The sequence below is a fragment of the Mercenaria mercenaria genome, chromosome 9, assembly GCF_021730395.1.
Source record: "Mercenaria mercenaria strain notata chromosome 9, MADL_Memer_1, whole genome shotgun sequence".
Taxonomy (NCBI): Eukaryota; Metazoa; Mollusca; class Bivalvia; order Venerida; family Veneridae; genus Mercenaria; species Mercenaria mercenaria.
The window spans coordinates 23677206-23703269 of NC_069369.1; the positions used below are offsets into that span (position 1 = coordinate 23677206).

A 26064-nucleotide genomic window follows, 5' to 3' on the forward strand; every position below is an offset into this window, starting at 1 on the left:
TGTTCGTATATACACTGTCTGATAATAATAATACTACTACTATTAATAATAATAATAATAACTTCATTTAAAGAGGATAACATATTTGGCTATAGCCAGTCTAACATATGGGTTCTCTAACATAATAATATAAAAATTATTCTAAGCATGTGTTCTCTTAAATATTTATTCTGCCTCTCCTCTATAATAATATTAAGTCGCGGAGGGTTTTTATCTTTTTTTGATAGAGGCTTAAAAATGTATGTTTACCGGCGTTTGTTGCGGATGCCAAAACAGGTCTTCATCACAGTTGAATCAAACAACGGTAATATAACGTATAGTTCTATCACGGATATTATTGTAGAAAGAGTATTCAGTCTTGTACATTCTCAAACGTTTATAGCACGATTGCAGTTTTATACAGTCACGTATAATCACATGCAATCACGTAAACTGTTGAGAATGTAGTGTTGATAACATCTTACAAATGGATTTAGCGCATGTATTTAAAAATTAAAATTTAATATGGCTAAGCGAAATTTAGTTTATGTTTTGAAATATGTAACTGAAACTAAAACTGTGCAATGAAAGCTAACTGGTGACGTAGCTATACTCGTCTTTCTGTGATCCGTTGATTTCGCCGTATCAGGGTAGGATTGAGGCATGTTTTTTATCAACTTAGTACTTAAGTTACAACGTTTACAGAGCAAAGCACAAACTGCAGGAAGATTAAAACTTCATTTGTTTGACCCATCATGTTATCATATTTAACGTAGTGGGACTCGTAATGACAATCGGCAATTTCCCTGACATGATTTGTTTTCGTTCCGCCATCCTTCGGCAATCTTCATAACAACCAAAACATACCGAAATCATATACGCAGAATACTTAACCGGATTGCCACTTCCTTAACTGCAAACTGAAATGATCATTCTCCGATAGTAAGCTTGTAGGCAGTCTTCTTTGAATCTAGCCTTCCACAGTGAGAATAAACATTTCTCATTCTATCTAAGAAAAACTATGTCAATAGGCACCCACCCACACCCTGCCACACCCCCTTTACTGTGGCTTATCTCAAAGTTAAAATCAGAGATATTGTAAGTTTTCAGAATGTGCTATTATAGAGGATTGATATTTAAATACTCCAACAACTAATGCCAGTTTAAATCTAGTTCACACTTTTTGGTCACTTAAATTAAATAGTATTTACTTATCAGCAATGCAAAATGACTTTCTTAACACATTCATGAATAAAGTGAAGATATACAGGTTTATATTGACCGTATTCGCGATAATTATTTGTACAATCTTGACAGTCTTAAGTGTTGGTTGATATTTGAAAATTACATGTATCACGTTATTTCTGTAACAGTGTAAGCAGTCTTTATCTTGTTTGAATATAGGACACTGAACTGCTAGGTGCGGCCTTATATGTGCTAGTAATAATATACTTATATAGTAAAAACTAATTATTTTTTTTTAAAGGCACAGTTGACTCTGCTACGAATCATTATAAATTGATAGATTGTAAAATTCGATTGTGTCCTTGTTGCATGCATCAGCTTCTGGTATATTAACATCATTTCATTGCAGTCTATAAAAGCACAGAGCAAGTTATTTTGCTTTACAAGGCTGTACCGACAAGTATTTTGATTCCTTGGCATAGGTTACGCAGTGACAATTTATGTGTTACGTGTTTGTCGTGTAGTCCTTGTTGTTTTGAATTGTTCTGTGACTTTTTGTGTGTTCTGTGTTTGTGGTTTAGTATTTTTGTCTATGTTGTTCTGTGACAGTCTCCATGTTCTGTGTTTGTCCTGTAGTATTTGTTGGTCTGTGTTGTTCTGTGTCAGGTTGTATGGCCCTTGTTTGTTGTGCAGAGTTTCTTGATCTGTGTAGATCTGAGACATTTCTGTCGTGTAGTGCTTGTTTTTCTGTGTTGTTCTGTAACAGCGTGTGTTGCGTTTGTTTTTGTCGGAGTAAAAGTTTAGTAACTAGTCTTCTTGGGAGGGTCGACTTTATAGCGTCTAAGGGAACCCTCTTCTCTAAATTACCGAAATTTGCATTAAGAGACTGTGCTGCTACTGACTTTGTGAATTTATGCATAGGAGTGAAGCCAGTAAATCTTCTGTTTAACAGCTGATTTGTTTCCTGTGTACATTGAAAAAAAAAATGTTTCTTTTTTTATTTAAAACAAATAGTGCATGAATAAACTACATGACTGGTTAGGAACAATATTGAGTGTGTAACAGAAGCCAAGATTTTCAAGTCATAAAGTTTTGATAAAGAGAAAGAGACTGAGATAATTTGTAAATGAATGGAAGGCGTTTACACACTGGACGATAGTGTGGTCGCGAGAATGCATTTATGTATGCTGTACCGGTGAATAACGTGCATAAATATGGCGGGAAAACCCAGATGCAACTACAATAACAGTATGGTTAATGTTTGCTAATGATAAACAATGCCACTCTTTACATGATTTTCAGTTTATTGAGAGGTAGATGTAGCATTTTTAACGGTAAACTGTGGTACAAAGACGATAAACATCCCGTGATTTGTTAACATTACACCCTTTTATCTTGCGCTTTCACGTGGAATACTGGGTCAAGTCGCTTAAATGGATGTGTAACTGCTGACTCGACTCTTGACTCTTGAAAATAAATCAGGCCATTACGTTCTGTGGCTTTCACAGAATACTATAGTTACATGCGGGTAACTGTCTCAGAACCTATTGTTTGGTCCACCAAATCGCTGATAGGGTTTTCTTAATTTCGTCTTTATTTTATAACTTCACGGGTTATAATTATTTCATTGGGTCTAATAAGGGTAATGATAATTGGATATTTTTAATCATTTTTTTTTTTCAATATTTTATCTTTAAATGGAGAAAAAAGCTGAAAACTTCAGGAAGTTAATTATTTTTTTGGTGTGTGTTTATATATTAGAGGGATTCTACCTTGTTTTTACTTTGATACTTCAAACGTATAAAGAATATAAATTGATATAATGAATTCTATTCTAGTATGAAAGCTATTTTGCAAAATTGAAATGTCTACAATTTTCTTGAAAATGAACCGTAAATATAAAACGGTTCTTTTGAACAAAAAGTTGAACTTCCATATTATGAAAACATGGCGGTGTATTTTCTTCTAAGTATCATAGTTCAACAAAAGCATGATTTTTAAAAAGTAAGAAAACTGTACAAGCACTTAAAAGAAATTTTGATTTGTTAATTTGGCAAATTTCACCAGCATTTTTTAATATCTTTATCTTGTTCTGCATCCTAAAAACATGAAACATGACTGTAATTATTGAGATTGAGTGTCTGTTACATCCTGGATGTGCATTGTTCACTGTAAAGATGATTGACATACTAGTTAGTTTTGTTGGCAGTATTTATGATTTTCGCAGTTTTGTAACATTTCCTATCTTCTAAAAATTGTCTAACTGCTAATCGGTGATATAATGATATTTCTTAAACTAGGCTTTTGTTCAAATACGCGAAATTTTGTACTTTCTCAGTGAGTTCAACAGTGAACGCCCGATAGACTAATCTAGGTTTTAGCTATGTTGTATCAATAATGTTCAGATTATCTTAGGTATTGCAGATAGAAAACATCTCGAAATTATGCATATTACTGCAAAATCAATCAGCTGTAGCGTGCATAAGTATTATTGCATGCGAGGGCATAATTTATAAAAGACTGCACGAGATTAACACAGAAAATGTTGTTAAAGATATTGCGGCAATACTTCACAATACTACATTTTCTCTTGGTCACACCAACACAATTAAGGTTACATGGTGAGTTTTCTAGCATTTGATGTATAAGAAGACCATAGTTTTCCTTTGATCGTTGTTTCAGACATGGGCGGGCGACTGGGTAGAACCATCGACCTTTTGGCCAGGGCTGTTATATTTCGATCTTCTCAGATCGTTCAGCACGACTTTTATGTCGTGTTACTGGTACTGTTTAGTTTCTCAGCATGAACATTTCGGCATGGGTGGTTCAAATACTCCCGCTTTCATAGCTTTGGGTGTTGTTTAATCACCCCTTGGATATGGTGCCTGATTTTTAATTTTGTCTTTTGGCAGTTCCTGTGATATGCAGGCTCCATAACCTCAGATCCCCTTTCTAAATTACAGTTTGTTTAATTCTGCTCATTGATTTCTCGTTTAGGGCAAACCCCTCTATTTTAACTGGGGACAATACGCCGCTTTTCGTGGAATTACACGCTAGTGTAGCATTGAAGGTTCCATATGCACCGCCGTATGAACATGCGGATGTCTCTAAATTGTTTTTTTATCTTTTAGCATGTGTAAATGTTGAGTTCTGCTCAACCCGGGGCTAGAGGGCGTGGACGGTAGCATGCATTTTAACTACCGTCCATGAACAGGCTCAATCAAACCGAGCCTGCAACATTTTCGTTTTTGTTGTGTGGAGCGACCTGTTGAGTTTCCACTTTTTCTATTTTCTCACATAAGTAATTCTTCAACACAAGCAAGGTTCCAAACCCACAGCGATCAGGGGTGGGCGACTTTAACCACTCGGCCACGGAGGCACTGGCAATACTTTTATTGATCTTATGTATAGAATGAGCTTGTGTAGGACACGCGGGCCTAACCGTGCATTTACAAAGTCACATCACCTGTTACTGCACCATATCTACTGAAATCCAGAGGATTTAGTACATAAAATACAACCTCATTACACGATTTAACACAGTCATAAAATTTCATAAAATTGTACAACTTATGCAGGATTCATGGATCCAATGAGATTTTCAAGTTGTCAGAAAAGAAACTATATAATGTTTTGTTTTTTATTAATCATAGACCAATAACACAGTCAGAAGTAAATCGTGATAAGTGTCCTGAGTGAATTATTTTCATTTTAAAAAGAACAACATTTATTGAAAAGACATTTTCCCAAATGATGCGGATGCGCAAGCTGGTCTGGATCCATGCGGGTCGCAAACGCACTAAATTGGTTTTCTCATGGTGCGGCTCATTTATAAACCGAAGTAAGATATAATCGGTATTCCCTGTAGGCAATTTTAGAAATGATATAAACCTTGACGATATAATCATTAATTTTTTTTAATTTCTCACACTACTATAGAAGCTGGGTGACATAGTTCAGGCTAATTAGACGCATATCTTTAAATAAATATTACTCTAGTTTTGCGTCACTTATGTTCAGTTAATTACCTCCAGTAGAACCCTGTATAAAGATTATTCCTAGATTATCATTACCCCAGTATTTAGACCACTATTTGCTAGAACAAAATCGTTTTGCAACATTTTTACGCCCCCCCCCCCCCCCAACTCTAATCTGAGAGGAATGAGATTAATTGGACCATGTGCACATGTGGTGTATACTGTACGATAGGTTCATAACATGATGGTTTTCTTTAGCTCACCAGAGCACTAAATGTTCAAGGTGAGCTATTGTGACCAGTCATTGTCCAGCGTCCATCGGTGTCAGTCATGCGTCGTCCGTCGTCCGTTAACATTTGCCTTGTGAACACTCTAGAGGCCACAGTTGTGACCCAGTATCTATGAAACTTGGCCAGAATGTTTGTCTTCGTGATCCCTAGGCCAAGTTTGAAACTGGGTTATGTGGGTTAAAAAACTAGGTCAGTAGGTCAGATCAAAGGAAAAGCTTGTGAACTGTGACTCAATCTGTATGAAGCTTGGTCAGAATGTTTGTCTTAATGATCTCTAGGTTACCTTTGAATCTGGGTTATTTGGGGTCAAAATCTAGGTCACCCGGTCAAATCAAAGGGAAAGCTTGTGAACATTCTAGAGGCCACAGTTGAGACCCTATCTTTATGAAACTTGGTCAAAATGTTTTCCTTGATAATCTCTAGGTCAGGTTTGAAACTGGGTTATGTGGGATAAAAAACTAGGTCAGTAGGCAAGATCAAAAGAAAATCTTGTTAACCCTCTAGAGTCCATGGTTTAAGTTTGAAACTCATGAGAATTGGTCAGAATGTTTGTCTTGATGACCTTTAGGTTAATTTGGAATCTAGATCATATGGGGTCAAAAACTAGGTCACCCGGTCAAATCAAAAGAAAAACTTGTTAACACTCAAAGGCCACAGTTATGACCCTATCTTTCTAGTTAGGTGAAACTTGGTCAGAATGTTTGTCTTGATGATTTCTATGTCAAGTTTGAAACTGGGTCATGTGGAGTCAAAAACTATGTCAGTAGGCCAAATCAAAGGGAGTCCATGATTTGTGTTTGAAACTCATAAGAATGGGCCAGAATGTTTGTCTTGAAACTCATGAGAATTGGTCAGAATGTTTGTCTTGATGACCTGGGATCAAAGAAAAGGGATCAAAGACCTATAAATAGATTTATGTAGACTCGGAGGTCAAAACTGAAACAGCGTAACTTCTTGTCCCCTCAAGGTCAGTTTGGAATCTGGGTTATGTGAGGTGAAAAACTAGGTCACCCGGTCAAATCAAAGGAAAAACTTGTTAATACTCTAGAGGTCACAGTTTTGACCCTATCTTTATGAAACTTGATCAGAATGTCTGTCTTAATGATTTCTAGGTCAAGTTTGAAACTGGGTCGTGTGGAGTCAAAACATAGGTCAGTAGGCCAGATAAAAGGAAAATTCTGTTGACACTCTAGAGTCCATAGTTTAAGATTGAAACTCATGAGAATGGAGTCAAAAACTTGGTCAGTAGGCCAGATCAACTCTGGTGAGCGATATAGGGCGATCATGGCCGTCTTGTTCAGATAGAATTATGTTGTCTTTAGCAATCCTCCTTTCCTTTATTCTCTGTATCACATTTACATGATACTGTTATTTTCACTAACAAAAGGTTTTTATTTTAAAGCACCAGGGTAGGTTACATCACACGAGACACACAGTTACAAAGTAGTGCAGATAGGATTTTTCCTGTTAGCAACCGTTTCGCACGTGTTTATGCAATAAAAGCACAGCGCACGATGTTTGGCATGATCTTTGTAAATATTGGTACGACTGCAGTGTAAATGCGTTAATGTGTATGATTTGTGGAACTTTGAGTGAGACAGATAAATGCTTACTTTCGAGTAAACTTACGTTGCTAAAAATGTCTCATATAATGCAGTAAGTATCTAACAACCGTTAGTATAATTTGAATAAACTCTGGGCTATAAAAATCTAATTATATGTGCCAAGAGGTATAAGATAGAAAAGGGATCAAAGACCTATAAATAGATTTATGTAGACTTTCTATTTGATGTTTATTGTCACTGTGATTGTAGTGACTCGCATAAAGTTATACATTGCACTTCATTTGGCAGAACAAACCTAGGTACACACAAAATATCATTTTTATATATCAGTTGATTTCTGCTAACTTTTTATGGCTGAATGTCTTCACTGTGTGTTCTGTTTTCTTTTTTTTTTTTTTTCTTTTTTTTTTCAACGGTTTTTCAAAAATAGACAATGCTTTTAAATATCCATCTCCTCAACAAGTTATTAAAGCCGAATGTTTATCACCATTTTTTTTAAAATTCTCTGATATTGTATTTATTCTTATGATAGAAAATAATCATACTCATGCTGTCATATTTGACCGGTCAGCAGATCAAGTTCACCTCTGTATTCATCAATTTACCTCAAGGTACACGTTTTATAAAGGCATTATTGAGGTAAGTCATGCCCGTCCTAACGTCCGTTTATCGTGTTCGCTCCATATCTTCTCGACAGGTCCTCGGTCAAAGTAACACTCGGAGGTCGAAACTAAAAATAGCGTAACTTCTTGTCCCCTCCATATTAAAACAAAGTTTAAGTTATTTGCAATGTAAAACTTCAGGTGCAAACGTTTGCTTGTTCTCAGGTAATATTTTGAATGGTGTAGTAAACAGAAAGACTTTGATTAACCAAATGATACTTATATTCACTTATTTTATGAAATGTTTTTCTTTACGTTAACTGTTTAGCTCTTAGGTAAGCAAAATATGTGCTACAGATACTTATGTATCAGCTCAACTGGCTGAAGTGAAAATATAGAATACCTTTTCATATTTTATGGAAGTATACATGCCTATTTATTTCAAATTCTGAATAGATTGAAACTCTTTAATCCATATATACGGGTAGAGGCCAATGTACATTGTACCACAGATTCATTCTATCCCGCTTTGAAGAGAGAGAAATTGCTTTTGATATTAGACCTCGTCATTTCCGTCAATAAAATAGACTTTTGCTTAGCGATGTGGTATTTTTATGACATTTTTGTTTAAAAGTAGTGTTTTATTATAAATTTTCAGAAAAAGGACCTTCTTCAATTTTAAAAATGTGTCTGAAAAACTTTGACTGCTAAAATTTAAAATCTAATACGGTCTGTCGTCAGATTAAACATTTTTCTTTTATGATATTTTGAATATTTAGAATAAATTATAATTACAAAAATAAAACAAATATTCGCATAGTTGAACTTTGCTATTTAAACATTTAGAGAATTGCAAAACAATGTAAGAAAATGTTTGTTAGAAATATTATATTTACAGCTGGTAGTTGTTGGTATTTTATTGCTGACGATTGCTGAATGTCTTTATTGTTTCGTATGTGTATTATTCGTAATTGAAGTGCTTGACAAATTGATAGACCTATTGACATAACACTTAGGGATTTTTTGTTGTATAAAAAAGTAAAATTTGTAGTCAATTGTTTGCCTCAGTTAATGGTTATGATACATATCTGTTGAAGATTGGAAAATCGTTGGCATATAGTTGTGCTAATCAAAAACGAACTGCAGAAATTTTCAAAATATATTTCTGTATATTCATTTAATTTGAAAATTGTGGCATTACAGAACGGAAAACGTAGATTTTCAGAATTCTTTTCACGTCATACATAGTTCTATGTGTTACAAGGGATGTGACTTAGTTGATTTGTGGCAGTGTACGTCACTTACAAACTTTTAAGTTTCAGTTTCATCGTATTTTGCTGCTGTATTCATTTATAGTACTAAATGTTTATTAGAGTTCATGACACGCCGACGCTTCTCTGTCTCGCTTGTGTACAATACTCTGTAAATCTCTTTTATAATGTTTTGCTATTTACTATCAAATGCGGTCGTTTTGTCCTTTTTCTGTATTTTTCTTAATTTGTCTATACATTCACGTGTACATATTCATGATATCCATTATCTACACTACCATACATACAATGTTATTCGTTGAAGACTGTATTCTTTGAAGTTGTCCTTTTCCTTTTGTTTTTGGTTGCGGGTTTATCCCGCTACCAACGTTAAAGTGTATTTCTGACAATCATAGCATCTTTATTTTATTCCGAATCACATCCAAAGGATGTTCATGCGCTACACAAAATAGTCCCATTCATGAACAATGCGGATGAATTATCAATGAACAAGCAGTTCTTATTCAACCTATATCCACTCACACTGACCATTTAGATTATATAAGATCTATCAATGATAAGGTATTCCAGCCCATGGTTACATCACAAGCTGGGTCAGGCAGAGTTCATCTTAGATATGAGGCACATTAAATTTGTATTTGTTTCTCATTCATGTATATTCATAGACTGGCATTTAAACAGAAAATAAATCTACCAAAAACCCGCAACCATCAGACATTTCAAGGCTTTGATTGGTTCATTCTCTTCGTTTTAAGTTTACCTTAAAATATGGTCAGTTCTTGAAGAAATCTGTGAGAGGAAGTTATGCCTTTTATAATATTTTTCCTCGTGTAACATTTTAGCATTCGGATGTTTAAAGGCTCATCCGTATTTCACTTGAATTTAATCATTTTTATCGAGGGTAACTTAAAGTTAGTCTGACACTTGTATCTACATTAAATTAATGGTAACCGTGCGGAAATATTCTATTGACGCAGAAAACAGGTCAAAATATACGAATACATATTTTACATTTCATGGCAAGAAGATATCACAGGCATCAAGCGAGACACCTGATATTCGCAACTGTGAATTTGAAGAGAAATTAATTTTGTTAGGTATACAGTATCCAGTCATTAACACAAGTAAAACTATTTCATAGATATTAAATAACACTAATTCTTTTGATGTTTTAATTTTATGTTCACAGCACCTTTACAACATAATAAATCAATGCTTTACTATAGATTTACATATCGCCTTTGTTAATGTAAGTATGTAGTAGACAAAGTAAAACATAGCCATCATTCATTTGAAGCTTTTACTTTCGAATAACTTGATCTGTAGAATGAAGGAATATGAAAATAAGGTAACATGCGCGCGCACTTGCCGCCATTGGGGGAAATATACAGGGCATTTATTTGTTTCACAAATAATATAAAACGTTTTTCACTCATGCATCGAAACTCTTGGTTGAGCAACAAGAGAAAATATTGCAGATGAAATATATTCAGTTGATCTAACACTGAAACGATAATTTGCACTTACACTGTACAGGTACCTGTTGTAGGTATTAGACCTTTACTACGAACACGGACAATGTAGACGTACTATGTACTATGGTCAAAATCTGGGGGATTTCTCAAAACATAAAAATCGAAAAACATAACCGCAGAGATGCGTTTACTTTCTAAGACACCAAAGTCAAAGTTTTTGCCCAATAATAAAGACACAGCATACTTTTATAATTCTTGACAGTGTTATACTCTACTGTGAATAAATCTTGTCCGTGTAAGAACAAAGACGAACACATATATCTACATCTTACGAAAAATTACCAGGTTCAGTTTAATAAAACGTCACTTTCCTTTAATTTTACTTGTTGTCTGCCATTTGATGAAATATTCTTTTAGATCTAGTTTTGTAAATTCTCGACATTTAATTTGTCAGTCTGACAACAATTAACCCAATCAGTAAAACAAATTTTGAAAGGTTGATCTTCTTAACTCCCTGGGGCCGAAATGGGACTATAGGCGTTATATTTTCTACCCCTGTAGCGTCGATATGCGACTATACGCGCGTTATCAGGACTCCCCAGGACGGCGATTGACGAGTATAGTCGCGGCACCGAGATCATGATGATTGCGATAAGTACTTGTTAATTTTTGATAAGTTTGACAAAAGCAAAATCACTTTGCATACGGCTATTATTTCTTTGATGTAATAATTACTAGTTATGCTAATAATTAGTCCCCTTGTTAAAGTAAATGTCTGTAACTATGCGGTAATGTAAATGAAATAAAATCTCCGCTGTGTTTCGTTCATACTGTATTTCAAAAGAGTAATTTAAAAATAATGTCGTCGGCCAGAGATCTTCCTTAAAATGAAGAAAATATTTATTTGTTATCATGCTGATTCTGAAATATCAGTTCCGTCGGATGATGATTCCGACGATGCGATTCCATTATCAGACAAATGAATGGTCGGAAAATGTTAAGTTTTAGAAGGCTGAAATATTGGTACACTTACATCGCATACGATACAAATGGATTAAAAATAACACAACAAAGCATGTTTCATAAAATACAAAAAAGTATATGTAAATAAACGCATGTTTGTAAATTTAATAATTATTCAAAGATGGGTGTAAATATTACAACTTAACTGTCTCAGCGCGTGACACACAACATTTGTGTACATGTTTAGAAATAGATTATACATCAAAATAAACCACTGATATTCACACAAAAACGGGTGTAAATTTATGTAATGCTGATGTAAATATTCAGTGATGCATTTTTATTTATTGGATTTTAATGTTCAAATATCTATTAAACGCAGTAGGTGTGTTAAAATTGTGAATATTTCGAAGTGAAAATTGTGTTCTATTTGGATATAAGCTACGGACGAAATTGGATATAAAAATATTTGTTCAAACTTCGAGTATTTTGTAAGTATATTTTAATTTACACCCAAGTTAATAATGTTTCTCTGCATGATTTCAACAGACTGTATGCGGGTGTGATTATGATAAGGTTAGATAATGTCTTCGACGCCAGGTGGTAATTCTTATCCCGCCGCAGCAGGTATGTTACGATATCGGCCTCAGGGAGTTAAGTTGGGTCCTGATATACATTAGCAATACACTAGTTTGGTGTCAATATGTCTCAATCAGAATTAAATTCATTTACCGGTGGCTGTTTCTTGTAAAGGTGCAATAAATTTGACCTCAATTCAAATAGCCCAGAGCTATGCCTCTGCATAATAACCAATTTTGGTCAAACTAGGTCAATCAAATTAGTATAGTAATTCGGAGAACAAAATTTATCGTTTTAGACACAGCAACCTTGACCAAAGCAACCTGAAATGAATCTTAAGCTGGAGTTTTTATATGCATGTATTATCCTAAGTTTAACCTCAAACCCTTGTCTCTATTTTAAGTATCAAATAAGTTAAAATTAGCTGTACTTGCCAATATATCCGAGCCTTTCAATCTTAAATACTTCCTATCAACAAAGTTTTACCGTAATATCTCCTTTTTATTTACAGTTATTTGGCCAAATCAATTTAAGCGAATAAGGAGGGCTATATTGTTATCACACCGGCGTTGGGTAAAAGTTGGCCACCTTCTAAACTTCACATTCAATTGCCCCTATGATTATCAAATCTCATATTTTGCAATAATATTGGTTAGATATTTAAGTAAGTAAGTAAGTAAGTAAATTGTTTATTATTGTGACATGTGCATAAACAATTTCATCATAACACATAATTATATATACAACATGATAGCACCCGGCCCAATGGACCTATAAGTCACCAAATCAGATAATCAGTATGTACAAAAAGCCATATCAAAACATGAAACATAATAATCATGGTTTAAGTAAGTACGGAATGAAAGGATTCTGGTTCATGTGAAAATCTAGTGGATGGACTACGATTCAATAAAATAAACATAGATAGGATAAATATATACATCAATTGTATAGCATATACAACATTGATATCTTTCTTGTTTACGTAATTATATCAGCTCTAGCGATCAGTGTTAAGAATATATGTGGTTCCTTCTGCAAAGATATGCCTTAACAATATATTTGGACACTTTTCGTGGAAATTTTACAATCAAGTGTGCGAGTCTTTGCTCATTCGTTAAGTTAGCGAGAGAATTGCCTGTCAGTAAATTTTCAAATAGTTCATGTCTAATAGAATTATATAAGCTGCACTCTAATAAGAAATGTGTCTCTGTTTCAGTGGACCCGGATTCACAAAGTGTATTTATATCACGCTTCTCGATACCTTCTTAATCAAAAATCATTACTTAAGGATTGATTTTGTTTAGGGGTAAAGATTTCCTCGAATTTTTAACGCCTACACAAGTGGCATTGGCATCTCAAAAATGGAAATAGACAAGTCAAAACAATACAATCAGTAAACTACATAATTTATTTTTCTAAATAAGTATCCTTCCTCTTTACCAAACTATTTCGGTACTATTTCAAGTTTCGTTAAAGTTAGACAGTAATCTCTGCAAATCGCTCTACATATATTGAACCAATTACCCGTTTAACTGAAATTCTGTTTCATATTGTTACAAAAAGTAGACTTTCTTTATAACTTAGCGCCACCTTTGAAGTATCATTAGCTCTTTTTTGGACTCACCTCATTTGCCACCAAAAATAGGTAGAGCCAGTGTTTACAGGCCGTGTTGCAGGTTATTTTGTTTCTAAGGATTTATTTTTCCTCCAACACACTGACTTTTACACGCTGATCACTAAAACATGAGAGATTTGAATAAATATTTTTTTATTCTTCCAGACACACAGATCCTAAACCCATCACCCTACCCCAGCCTCCCACCCCCGATACACTTTTACACCTATCCTCAGTTATTCATTGTAATTTTTATTCATATTCCTTTCTATTTCAGTTCTTTGCGTTTCTTTTTTATTACAGCCTACCCTTTCCCACACAATAACAAATAGGTGAACGATCTGTATTTTTTTCTACCATAATGATTGCTTTCTGTAAGCCTATACAACATGCGACTTTACAGGGCTTTTATTTGTTATCATATATATTCTTAATACAACAAGTTCCTAAAATATGTTTGAGAAAACCCCCCAAATTTGAACGCAGTACAGAGTACGTTTACATTCCCATGTCCATGTCCGTGATAAAGGTCTTGTAGTACAGTATATATGAGAATTCTGGTTGTGAATGTCTTATTTTTAGTTCAGCTAAGCTTATGATTATGTGAATGGTATATTTTATACATTTCTTACTCATTTTTTGTATGTAAATGTTTCAGTGTGACAAATTTGGTGGATTATCGACTTTATTTTTTAACTGTTATTGTGCGATATGTTGTAAAACGGCAATAAATAATATTTATATGCAAAAACTGCATAAACTTCCAAGCGTTTAGGCTTACATCGTCTGCAAGATTTATCTACGTACAGTAGCATCCCTCTAAACTGTACAGTCTTGGGGCCAAGCTTTTTGTTTAGAGAGGTTAAGCATTCTGCCAAAAGTGTTTCTTCACCATTATAACTTTCTGTGCATTTGTAGTCGCAGACTAGTTTCGGAAGACGTGATTTATATCTCTCAACCTATCTTTCAAGACCATCACTTGCGTTACCCCACATATTGTGAACACTTCACAGAGAATTTCATTTTCCGTCCGTCTAACCAGCCATTTAACCATTTAAAGTCTGTAATTTCAAGTTCAGGGGCAAACCCCTTTGCCCTCTCCTGAATCATTACACCAGCAATGCTAATGTTTTTCTCCGTAGCCTATCTAAACCACTGCCACATAAAAATAGGAAAAAAGTTATATAAAAATAGATACATTAAAGAAAAGTCAATGAAATATAATTACAATTTATAAACTTGAGAGAATAGATGCACTTTTGACAATATGCTAATCCTTTCTAAACCAGATACCCCTCTAAACTGGACAAAAAAACTTGGGTCCCAAGGTCTTCCGGATTAATGGGGTTCTACTGTATTTGTTTCTGATTGGCTTTTAATGTTATACTTCAAAGACATGTTGTGATGTGATAAGCATCTTTTATATCCGTTTTAGACCTTGCTCATTTCTACAAGCATTTTATCATTGCTCATGAAACTCAGTGTACAATTTGTTCTTCTAAATAACTGATGTGAAATGCGTTCGCTATGAAATAGCTGCTCGCTATGTATGAATGCTTTCGTCAATAAAAAAGTCGTTCTGAAAGAAAAAATAGCGGTACAAGTAGAAAAACAGTCAACACAAATATTACTTTTCTGACAAAACACCATGTGAGAAAGTTTGCAAAATATCTAGTTCAAGCATATTTGTATAGACGTAAATCTATTTATCTAAATGTATAAATGATCACACAGGGTTTTAGTGTATGACTTACCACTATATAATCTTAGTTAAGTTGTTCATAAATATATATATATGCTTACGTTATAGTTAATTTAAATTTACACTGTATTATTACTATTATATTTCGATAGTGACTTATAGGTCCATGGGGCCGGGTGATTCTTGTTTTGTTATTTATATGTTTTGCTATATTGTATATATCACATGTCACTTTAATGAACACATTTTTTTCTTCTTCTTATTATTATTACATGCTAATCTGGCAAGCTGGCATCAAAAAGGTTCCGTTTTTATTGTCTATATGCATTGTAATAAACAAATAGTATCGCAACAAAATGCTTTCCTCTTAATTAATGGATGATATTATTAATACCACCAATACCACCAATAAATATATTTATATATTATAACATGGACGCGAGACAAGTCTCCCTTATGTCTAATTAGATACAAAAATCAGTTTATATTTGATTTGCTGTAATATTGAGATAAATAAGCGAAATAGTTCCAGTTGATTAAGCTGGAAAGTCGCCATATAACCTATCACGTGCGAAACAGTTTCAGTTGATTAAATAAACAATAAGCACAAATTATGAACTCATTTACTTTGAGCGACTTTTTTTCTTTGTAGCTCTAACTTGGACTGTTCAAGTAATCTGACAAAATTTGGCTGATAACCCAGCATGGATATGTTTTAGGAAACGAATACGCACACATACTTTTTTTTAAAAAATAATCACTCCTTGCTTTACAAGTCACATTTTCGACATAAACGCCACTGACATTAATAAAGTATTCGGAAAATAAATCAGCATTTTAGGAAGTAATTTAGACATTCTGATTAATACAATGAATAGATATTAAATTAAACTCGATCTTTTGATGTCTCGATCAGTTTTCAAAGCAGTTTACCACGTCCAAAAAAAGTCTTAATTTCTGAATTCTATAGCAGTGTAAATTCGTTTTAAGTAAATATAAATACGGGCATTTTTCAAAGATGAAGTCCCGACAAGACAACATTTAAAATTTGTAAATTTTGTCATCTACATGAATCTATGATTTATAAAATTACTTTGATCAGTCAATTTGAAAATCTTGTAGATGCTACAAACACAAATATTAACAGATCAGCTTACTGTATGAACGGTCCAGAAACGATTGTACGGATGTACACGCAACAAATTTTCCAACACAAATAGTTTTTGATAATGTCTTCCAGTAAAATGGTTTGAATCATCTGTTTTGTGATTTCTTTGATTAGTTTTAAGTACCCAGTAAAGCACTGAAAATATACATATTTATATGTTAGTATTTCAAAGTATATTAAATATGTAAGTATTTTAAAATATATGTAGGTATTTCAAATTGTAAAAAGCCCGTTTTATTCTCTCTTTTTTTTTTTTTTGAAATGTCAAAGTAAGTTTCGAATTATCACCAAAAATCAGTTTTGATTGTAAACTTACTTTTTGACAATAGTTGTTGATGAGTTTCTACAGCATTTATGGGGTATAGAAGTCAGTATAAAAGCAAGATACACCATAAGGTTTGAAATAAATTGGAAATGTGTGTATATTATGATATAAAACTCACCCGTGTGTTATTATAAATGACATTATTGTCATTAAGTTGACAATGATTGTCATTTTGCTGACATGATTGTCATGTGGTAGTAGTTTATTAAAATGAGATATAATTTTGTATCAAGTTCCGATTTCAATTAAATAAAATGATATAGAACGGTAAGGCTAATAAATGACGATAGAAATTCCAGCTTCCACATTTGAGCCGTGCCATGGGAAAACCAACATAGTGGGTGTGCGACCAGCATGGATCCAGACCAGCCTGCGCATCCGCGCAGTCTGGTCAGGATCCATGCTGTTCGCTAACAGTTTCTCCAATTCCAATAGGCTTAAAAAGCGAACAGCATGGAGCCTGACCAGACTGCGCGGATGCGCAGGCTGGTCTGGATCCATGCTGGTCGCACACCCACTATGTTGGTTTTCCCATGGCACGGCTCATTTTTTGTCTTTCCAGCGAAGACTCAGACGTTTTGTGGCTTTGAGGACCCTGACCTTTGTGGCTTCACACAGGAGAATGTTACTGATGACTTCGACTGGGAGAGAATCCAGGGCCGAACTCCCTCTGCAAACACCGGTGCCGACAATGACCACACTTGTAAAGACAGGAATGGTAAGCTAGCATTTTACAGATTAAATACATGTAAGCGTCGTGATTCTTTAAACCAGAACACGTGAAACCGATATTGGTTCTGATTAAAGATACATAGCGTACATAGATGCTAACATTTTAAAATGTGTACTGCCACATGTACCAAGTATAGTACAAGACCAAAGGAGCCGTGCCATGGGAAAACCAACGTAGTGGGTTTGCGACCAGCATGGATCCAGACTAGCCTGCGCATCCGCGCAGTCTGGTCAGGATCCATGCTGTTCGCTAACAGTTTCTCTAATTGCAATAGACTTTGAAAGCGAACAGCATGGATCCTGACCAGACTGCGCGGATGCGCAGGCTGGTCTGGATCCATGCTGGCACGGCTCAAAGGTTATTTAAGTTCTGTCGAAATGGTAATGATTAGATGGTAGATCATTCGAACGACCTGTTATTGTATATGGTTTTGTCCATTGGGACATTAAGGGTTCTTCCTTCAATGTGACCGCATATTGAGGCAATCTGACATCGATCATTTCTATGCTCCAGGACACTACATGTACATAGAAGCCTCCGGTAAATCCAAGGGCCAGACAGCAAAGATGTATACACCAAAATATCGAGGTTTAAACCCGCAGTGTATCGAGTTTTTCTATCACATGCACGGACGAACAACGGGCACGTTCACAGTATACAGCAAGGTAATAAAACCTTTTTACAGCAAGATAATAAAACTGTATACGGCAGGTAATAAAACTATCTACAGCAAGGAAATAAAAACGTTATACACCATGGTTATAAAAGGTGTACACAGAAAGTTAATAAAAACTGTATACGGCAAGGTAATGAAAACCGTATACGACAAGATAATGAAAACCGTATATAACAAGGTAATAAAACAGTATACAATAAGGTAATAATGAAACAGTATACAAGAAGGCAATTAAAAACAGTATAAAACAAGGTAACAAAACAGTATACAGCAAAGTAATAAAACAGTATACAACAGGTAATAAAAGCAGTATACAACAAGGTAACAAAACAGTATACAGCAAGGTAATAAAACAGTATACAGCAAGGTAATAAAACAGTATACAACAAGGTAACAAAACAGTATACATCAAGGTAACAAAACAGTATACAGCAATGTAACAAAACAGTATACAACAAGGTAATAAAACAGTATACAGCAAGGTAATAACAACAGTATACAACAAGGTAACAAGACAGTATACAGCAAGGTAATAAAACAGTATACAACAAAGCAGTTAAAAATAGTATACAACAAGGTAACAAGACAGTATACAGCAAGGTGATAAAACAGTATATATCAAGGCAATTAAAACAGTATACAACAATGTAACAAAACAGTATATAGCAAAGCAGTAAAAACAGTATATAACAAGGCAATGAAAAACAGTTTACAGCAAGGTGATAAAAAGGTATACAACAAGGCAGTTAAAAACAGCATACAACAAGGTAACAAAAACAGTATACAGCAAGGTAATAAAAAGGTATACAGCAAGGTAATAAAAGCAGTATACAACAAGGTAACAACACTGTATATAGGAAGGTAGTGAAAACAGTATACAACAAAGCAGTGAAAAACAGAATACAACAAGGTAACAGAATAGTATACAGCAAGATGATAAAACAGTATACATCAAGGCAATAGAAACAGTATACAACAAGGTAACAAAACAGTGTATAGCAAGGTAGTAAAACAGTATACAACAAGGCAATTAAAAAACAGTATACAACAAGGTAACAAAACAGTATACAGCAAAGTAATAAAACAGTATACAACAGGTAATAAAAGCAGTATACAACAAGGTAACAAAACAGTATACAGCAAGGTAATAAAACAGCATACAACAAGGTAATAAAACAGTATACAACAAGGTAATAAAACAGTATACAACAAGGTAACAAAACAGTATACATCAAGGTAACAAAACAGTATACAGCAATGTAACAAAACAGTATACAACAAGGTAATAAAACAGTATACAGCAAGGTAATAACAACAGTATACAACAAGGTAGCAAGACAGTATACAGCAAGGTAATAAAACAGTATACAACAAAGCAATTAAAAACAGTATACAACAAGGTAACAAGACAGTATACAGCAAGGCGATAAAACAGTATATATCAAGGCAATTAAAACAGTATACAACAATGTAACAAAACAGTATATAGCAAAGCAGTAAAAACAGTATATAACAAGGCACTTAAAAACAGTATACAGCAAGGTGATAAAAATGTATACAACAAGGCAATTAAAAACAGTATACAACAAGGTAACAAAAACAGTATACAGCAAGGTAATAAAAGGTATACAGCAAGGTAATAAAAGCAGTATACAACAAGGTAACAACACTGTATATAGGAAGGTAATGAAAACAGTATACAACAAAGCAGTGAAAAACAGAATACAACAAGGTAGCAGAATAGTGTACAGCAAGATGATAAAACAGTATACATCAAGGCAATAGAAACAGTATACAACAAGGTAACAAAACAGTATATAGCAAGGTAGTAAAACAGTATACAACAAGGCAATTAAAAAAACAGTTTACAACAAGGTAACAAAACAGTATACAGCAAAGTTATAAAACAGTATACATCAAGGCAATTAAAAGCAGTATACAACAACAAGGTAACAAAGCAGTATACCATAAGGTAATAAAACAGTATACAGCCATTTAATAAAAGCAGTATACAAGACGGTACAAAACAGTATACCACAAAGTAATAAAAAAGGTATACAACAAGGTAACAAAACAGTATAAAACAAACTAGTAATAACTGTATATAACAAGGTAATAATAACTGTATACAGCAAGGTAATAAAACAATATACAACAAGGCAATAAAACAGTTTACAGCCAGGTAATAATAACAGTATACAACAAGGTAACAGAACAATATATAGAAAAGCAATAAAAACAGTTTACAGCAAGGTAATAAAAACTGTATGCATCAAGGTATTAAAAACAGTATACAGCAAGGTTATAAAAAACAGTATACAGCAAGGTAATAAAATCATTATACAGCAAGGTAATAAAACAGTATACAGCAAGATAATTAAAACAGTATAAACAAGGTAACAAAACAGTACACAGAAAGATAATAAAACAGTATTTACCAATGTAACAAAACAGTATATAGCATGGCAATAAATACATTATACAGCAAGGTAATAAAAACTGTATACAACAAAATAATAAAAACTGTAAACGGCAAGGTTATAACAACAGTATACATCAAGGTAATAAAAAAAGTATACATCAAGGCAATACAAACAGTCTACAGCAAGGCAGCAAGGTAGTAAAAAAGTAAAAAACAATATAATAAAAACACTATACAAAAAGGGTAAGAAAACAGTATACAGCAAGGTAATAAAACAGTATATAACAAGGTAACAAAACAGTATGCAACAGGGTAACAAAACAGTATATAGCAAGGCAATAAAAACATTAAACAGCAAGGTAATAACAACTGTATATGGTAAGGTAATAAAACAGTATACATCAAGGTAATAAAACAGTATACATCAAGGCAATAAAATGGTATGCAACAAGGTAACAATACAGTATATAGCAAGGTAGTAAAAACGGTATACAACAAGGTAATAAAACAGGATACAACAAGGTAACAAAACAGTATACAGCAAGGTAATATGAACAGTTTACAGCCAGGTAATAAAAACAGTATACAAAAAGGTAGCAAAATAGATATAGCAAGGCAATATAAACAGTATACAGCAAGGTAACAAAACAGTATACAGCAAGGTAATATGAACAGTTTACAGCCAGGTAATAAAACAGTATACAACAAGATAACAAAATAGTATATAGCAAGACAATAAAAACAGTATACAACAAGGTAACAAAACAGTATATCACAAGGCAATAAAATCAGTATACAACAAGATAACAAAAAAGTATAAAACAAGGTAACAAAAAGTATACAGCAAGGTAATAAAACTGTTTACAGCAAGATGAGGCGTGAGGTGATTCTTTTCGAAATTTTAACAAGGATACATGCCCACCCCTCTCTTCCACTGCAAGACAGGAGCATGTAAAAATGTCATTAAATTATTTAATTTAAATATATTCAGAGGAATATCAATATTCATAAATAAGAGTTGAATATGTAGCTCATATATTCGGACCTCTCTCTAATTACGACTCGTGTGGATATCACCGCCGAAACAACGGTATTAAGCGGAGTGGGCGGTGTCTCCGTTACAGAATGACCTTAAATCATTTGTAACTTAATGCTGTGGTTTTGGAACCTTGCTTTGGGTATAGACTTCTATTATGTAAGGGAGTCATGCAGCTGACCTACGGAAGGTTGGTGGTTCTATCTAGGTGACTAAACGTTTCTTAAATATCCCCGGACAAGTTCAAGTAGTGTTTCTGTGCCACCACAAGCTGCAATATGGAAAGTTGTAATATTGATCACAATAATGTCGGTGTGGCTTAAAAATCCCCCAAAATGTATCTAATAAGGCACAACTTATCAGTCAGAGATCATTGATTTCAATAGGTAGCGTGGCAACGTCTATTTACCTTTTTTAAGCTTATGGAAAAGACAAACACGTGCGTAATCAAAGATTAAAATGCATTAATATCAGGTGTCCAAAGTGCACAAATTAGTTATAGCCAGCAAGAAATCAGTGTTGGAATCTTTTCTGATACATTGAGACCGGTATAATAGAATTCCGTTTACGCTGGTCCTAAGCGGCCTGAGAATGATGCACGTGTCATTACATTTCATGACCGTACTCGGGTTCTCCAGGTAAGCTGTTTGCTTTGCTCGGTTGCGTCCAATGCTTCCATGATCTTGTTATAGATATTAGTACCTATTTCAGCATATGTCTTAAATTCTCATAAATGGCGCCCAGTATTTGGACTCGCTGTTTATATAGTTTCCTTTTGGAAATTATAATGACACATTGTGCAAACCTTCCACAGGTTATTTGACAGAACATCCCTACAATTAAACTATGTTTTGTTTGTAGCTTCTGACCAGTGACGAGTTCCGTGCAGTATGGCGGGTGTTTGGTAACCAAGGCAACCTCTGGATAAAAGCAGGTATCTCTGTTGACGAGGAAACAGCTCGTTCTGGATACCAGGTAGTTGTTAACAACTTTTAGCATATCTTACAGCAAATATATTTTATGTTGTACCAATGTTCATAAGTTGATTGTCTGAATACACTAATACCTTATTATGCCCCTAAAACGGGGAGGCATAAAGTAGTCCGTCAGTCCATCAGTCAGTTTGTTAGTTTTCGATCGATAACTGAAGAACGCTTGGACGTACATGCGTCAACCTTCATATGGTGATTGCCATCGAACATTTAAACACTGTTATTATTTCTATGGTCAGTAGGTCAAGGGTCAAGGTCACAGTGACCTTGTGACAGAAAACGATTTCCGACCATTAACTGAAGACAGTCGTACCAACAGGTGTCAATCTTCATAGCATGATTGTCTGTGTTCAGTAAAAGACTCCTATTGTATTTGGGTGTAGCAGAACAATGATCAAGGCCACAGTTACCTTGAAACTGAAAACGGTTTTCAACTGATGACTGAAGAACTCTTTGGCCTACATACGTCAAATTTCATAGGATGATTGCCTGTGGTCAGTACAAGACTAATATAGATTTAAAGGTCAGTAGGTCAAGGATCAAGGTCACAGTTACCTTGAGGCTAAAACGGTTTTCGATCGATAATACAATAACGCTTTTGCCTACAGGTGTTAAACTTCATAGGATGATTGTCTGTAGTTAGTAGTTGACCAGTATCTCCTTGGGAACATTAGGTCAAAGGTTGTCAAGGCGTCAAATGTCATAGGATAATTTCCTGTGACCAGCAGTTGATTCCTATGTAGGTCAAAAATTAAGGTCACAGTGACCTTCTGACTGAAAACGATAATTGAAGAACGCTCTGTCACACGTAGCTCAAACGTGGTTGGCAGCTGACCCCTATCGATTTTGAACTCGGTTGTTCAAAGGTCATGGGCAGGGTCACGGTGACATTGACCTTGACATGGACATTAGTTTTAATCGATGAATGAAGAACCGTAGTGTTTGTGTCAAAAAAGCCCGTCCGTCTATCCCTTTGTCTCTGCGTCTGTATGTGTGTAAACCAAGCGTTTCTTATAGATAATTGAAGAATGCTTTGGCCTATATGCCTCAAACGTCCCAGGATGATTGTCTGTGGTTATTTGATTACACCTATTGCTTTTGCGGTCATCGGTCAAAGGACAAAAGTCATAGCAAGGTTTAAAGCATCCATACACTATGTTCTTTTTCCGATACATTAATTAAATCAAAAAAGCAGGGGATCGGACTCATGACCGCTGGTTTCGTAGTCTGGCGTGACCACAGCGTCAGTCTTTTATGAGAAGCTTTACGGATTGAACTGGATTGCAATATAATAAATGGTTCTAGTGAATAAATCACATTATAATCGAACAAAGAGATCCCAGCTGAGGCAATCTGTGTTTGTACATACCCTGCCTTATATAGCTTCGAAGTAAATTATTAGAACCTTTAAAAAGGCGACTTGGCCTTTATAATTGCTGTTGGTGACTATTTTGTTTGTTTGTTTGTTTTGGGTTTAACGCCGTTTTTCAACAGTATTTCAGTCATGTGACTGTAGTGAAGCTAGGCTGTCAACATTAGAATACTGATCGGTTATTCAAAGATTGTTCCCAATTTAAGTAACACTGGGGATTTGAACATGATGATTATCAAGCAAATACCTGTAGTATTTTGGGTAAAATACTAGTAAACTAATATTTTACTGAGTCGCAGAACTTAAAACAGGCCGGCATATTTTGTCTAGCCCTGTGTTGAAGTTTTAAAGTCAGAAATGAAAAAGAATAATTTAAGAGGATAATTTTCTTACAGCTTATCTTCGAGGCTAAGACAGAAACCGGATATGAAGGTGATATCTCAATGGACGACTTCCGGATAAGAGATGGCCTATGTGCATTAGACGCAGCCTCGCTTGAGATTAAACCGGAACCACTTCCGCAGCAAGAAAGGTCATATTTACTCAACGAACAAATTGAACGTTACAGAAAAATACTTCGAAGGAGACAAAGGATGAGAAATGAAAGAGACCGTTCATCAGGACAATAAATGGCATCGGCTTCTGTCGGTTCTGTGTAGTCATTCATTTACCTCATATTGAAGTATTTCTTCTCATGCAAAGATACAAAAGTCACAAGGGAGGTACCGGGTTGGCATAAAAGTTTTGGTTTAGCAGTATAACAGTCGTTTGACTAAAACTGCTTTCTCGCTTGAATATTTTCATTTATGTACAAGGCAAGCGGGTAATACAATACAGCTGTATATCGTTACTCGACGGCATCAATGGTTTAGATATATGTCTTCCGGGGGGATGGGTTACGTAGTTCGAATCATCTATTTGTACATAATACGTATTATTGAGTATTATTGAGTTTTAGTTTTTACTTCTTCAAAATGTTGACTTTTATAGCATATCGTATTGCTTTGACATTTTAGTATATCGTAGAAAATGTGGAACAGATGAAGCAAGTATACCGTATCGTCGCACTTCTATCACATAATCCATAGGTCTTGTCATCTACGGTGCAAAATGGTACGGTATGAGACACAAACGTCCTTATAGAGACGTTTACTAGCACGATAAAAAAAACCTTTACAAACGGCCATGACAAGACCAGTGATGGGTGAACATTGATTAAACATAATTTGTGTTTTTGAAAGACGTTTTGCAGACGGTTTTCATTTGCACCATGATATCAAACAGTTAATCTGATAGCTGAAGTATGGTGCCCTAATGAGCACATTATTACAACAATTACCAGGCGAGACAAGTACACTTGTTACTCCTAAACTGTAAATAATTGTTATACCTACAAAAAAGACTAACTGTAGACACATTTGGATTTCGTATTCAGTTATATACGGAAGAGCATTAGTGACAAGAGAGTTTTATTTATCAGCTCGAGTTTTCGAGATGCTAACTGAACTGTCTTTTTACGGCAAAATGTTAATGTCTGTCCGTCTGTCAAAGACTACAAATGTTACTGGAAAACTTTTATTGACACTTGGATTGTTAAAATCGAAAGCAGTGTACAAAGCCTGTACATCCACGTGTAGCATGGTAATTAGTAAGTCGGATTTTTTTCACAATTTCGAGTTACTATATCAAAAATTCGAATTAGAAACTCGACATTTTAATATATTTATCTCGAAATAGTGTTATTATCTCGAAATTTCGAGTTAATAAATAAGAAACTCATGGCAAAAATGCTCAAATGTGAGTAAATTAACAGTCTTGTAAAATATTTTTGTTAATGTTTTTTAAGAAATTTGGAATTTCGTATAAAAAGGCGGGTGATTATTAAAGTATAGTAAAACCCTCATAAACTGTGTTTGACTTTATGCTTGTTTTTGTCTTCTTAATATGAAACAGGATATGTAATAAAATCTGTAAGAAGATCCTACTGACTCATACGAATAGGGCAAATCGAAACATTGACAGACTCCGTTTTAGCCTGTTCAAGGTAGATTTTGAAAATGCAACACCTTCCAATACCCATTATTTTTTCTGGACTTCTATTATAGAGGAAGAATAAAGAACTAACGAAAAACAA

At 34.4% G+C, this 26064-nt stretch overlaps 1 protein-coding gene across 3 annotated transcripts in view; it reads left to right on the forward strand.

Moving 5' to 3' along the window:
* The window catches only part of LOC123546718 (uncharacterized), a 102004-nt gene extending 76163 nt beyond the window's left edge, over positions 1-25841 (forward strand). For all 3 annotated transcript variants that reach the window (XM_045333216.2, XM_053551027.1, XM_045333217.2), the window contains exons 2-5: positions 17262-17417; positions 17946-18097; positions 22428-22541; positions 24326-25841. In XM_045333216.2, coding sequence (XP_045189151.2) covers positions 17262-17417; positions 17946-18097; positions 22428-22541; positions 24326-24559 — 656 coding nt within the window. In that variant the 3' untranslated portion in view covers positions 24560-25841. The remainder of the gene's footprint in view (positions 1-17261; positions 17418-17945; positions 18098-22427; positions 22542-24325) is intronic.
* The last annotated feature ends 223 nt before the right edge of the window (positions 25842-26064 follow it).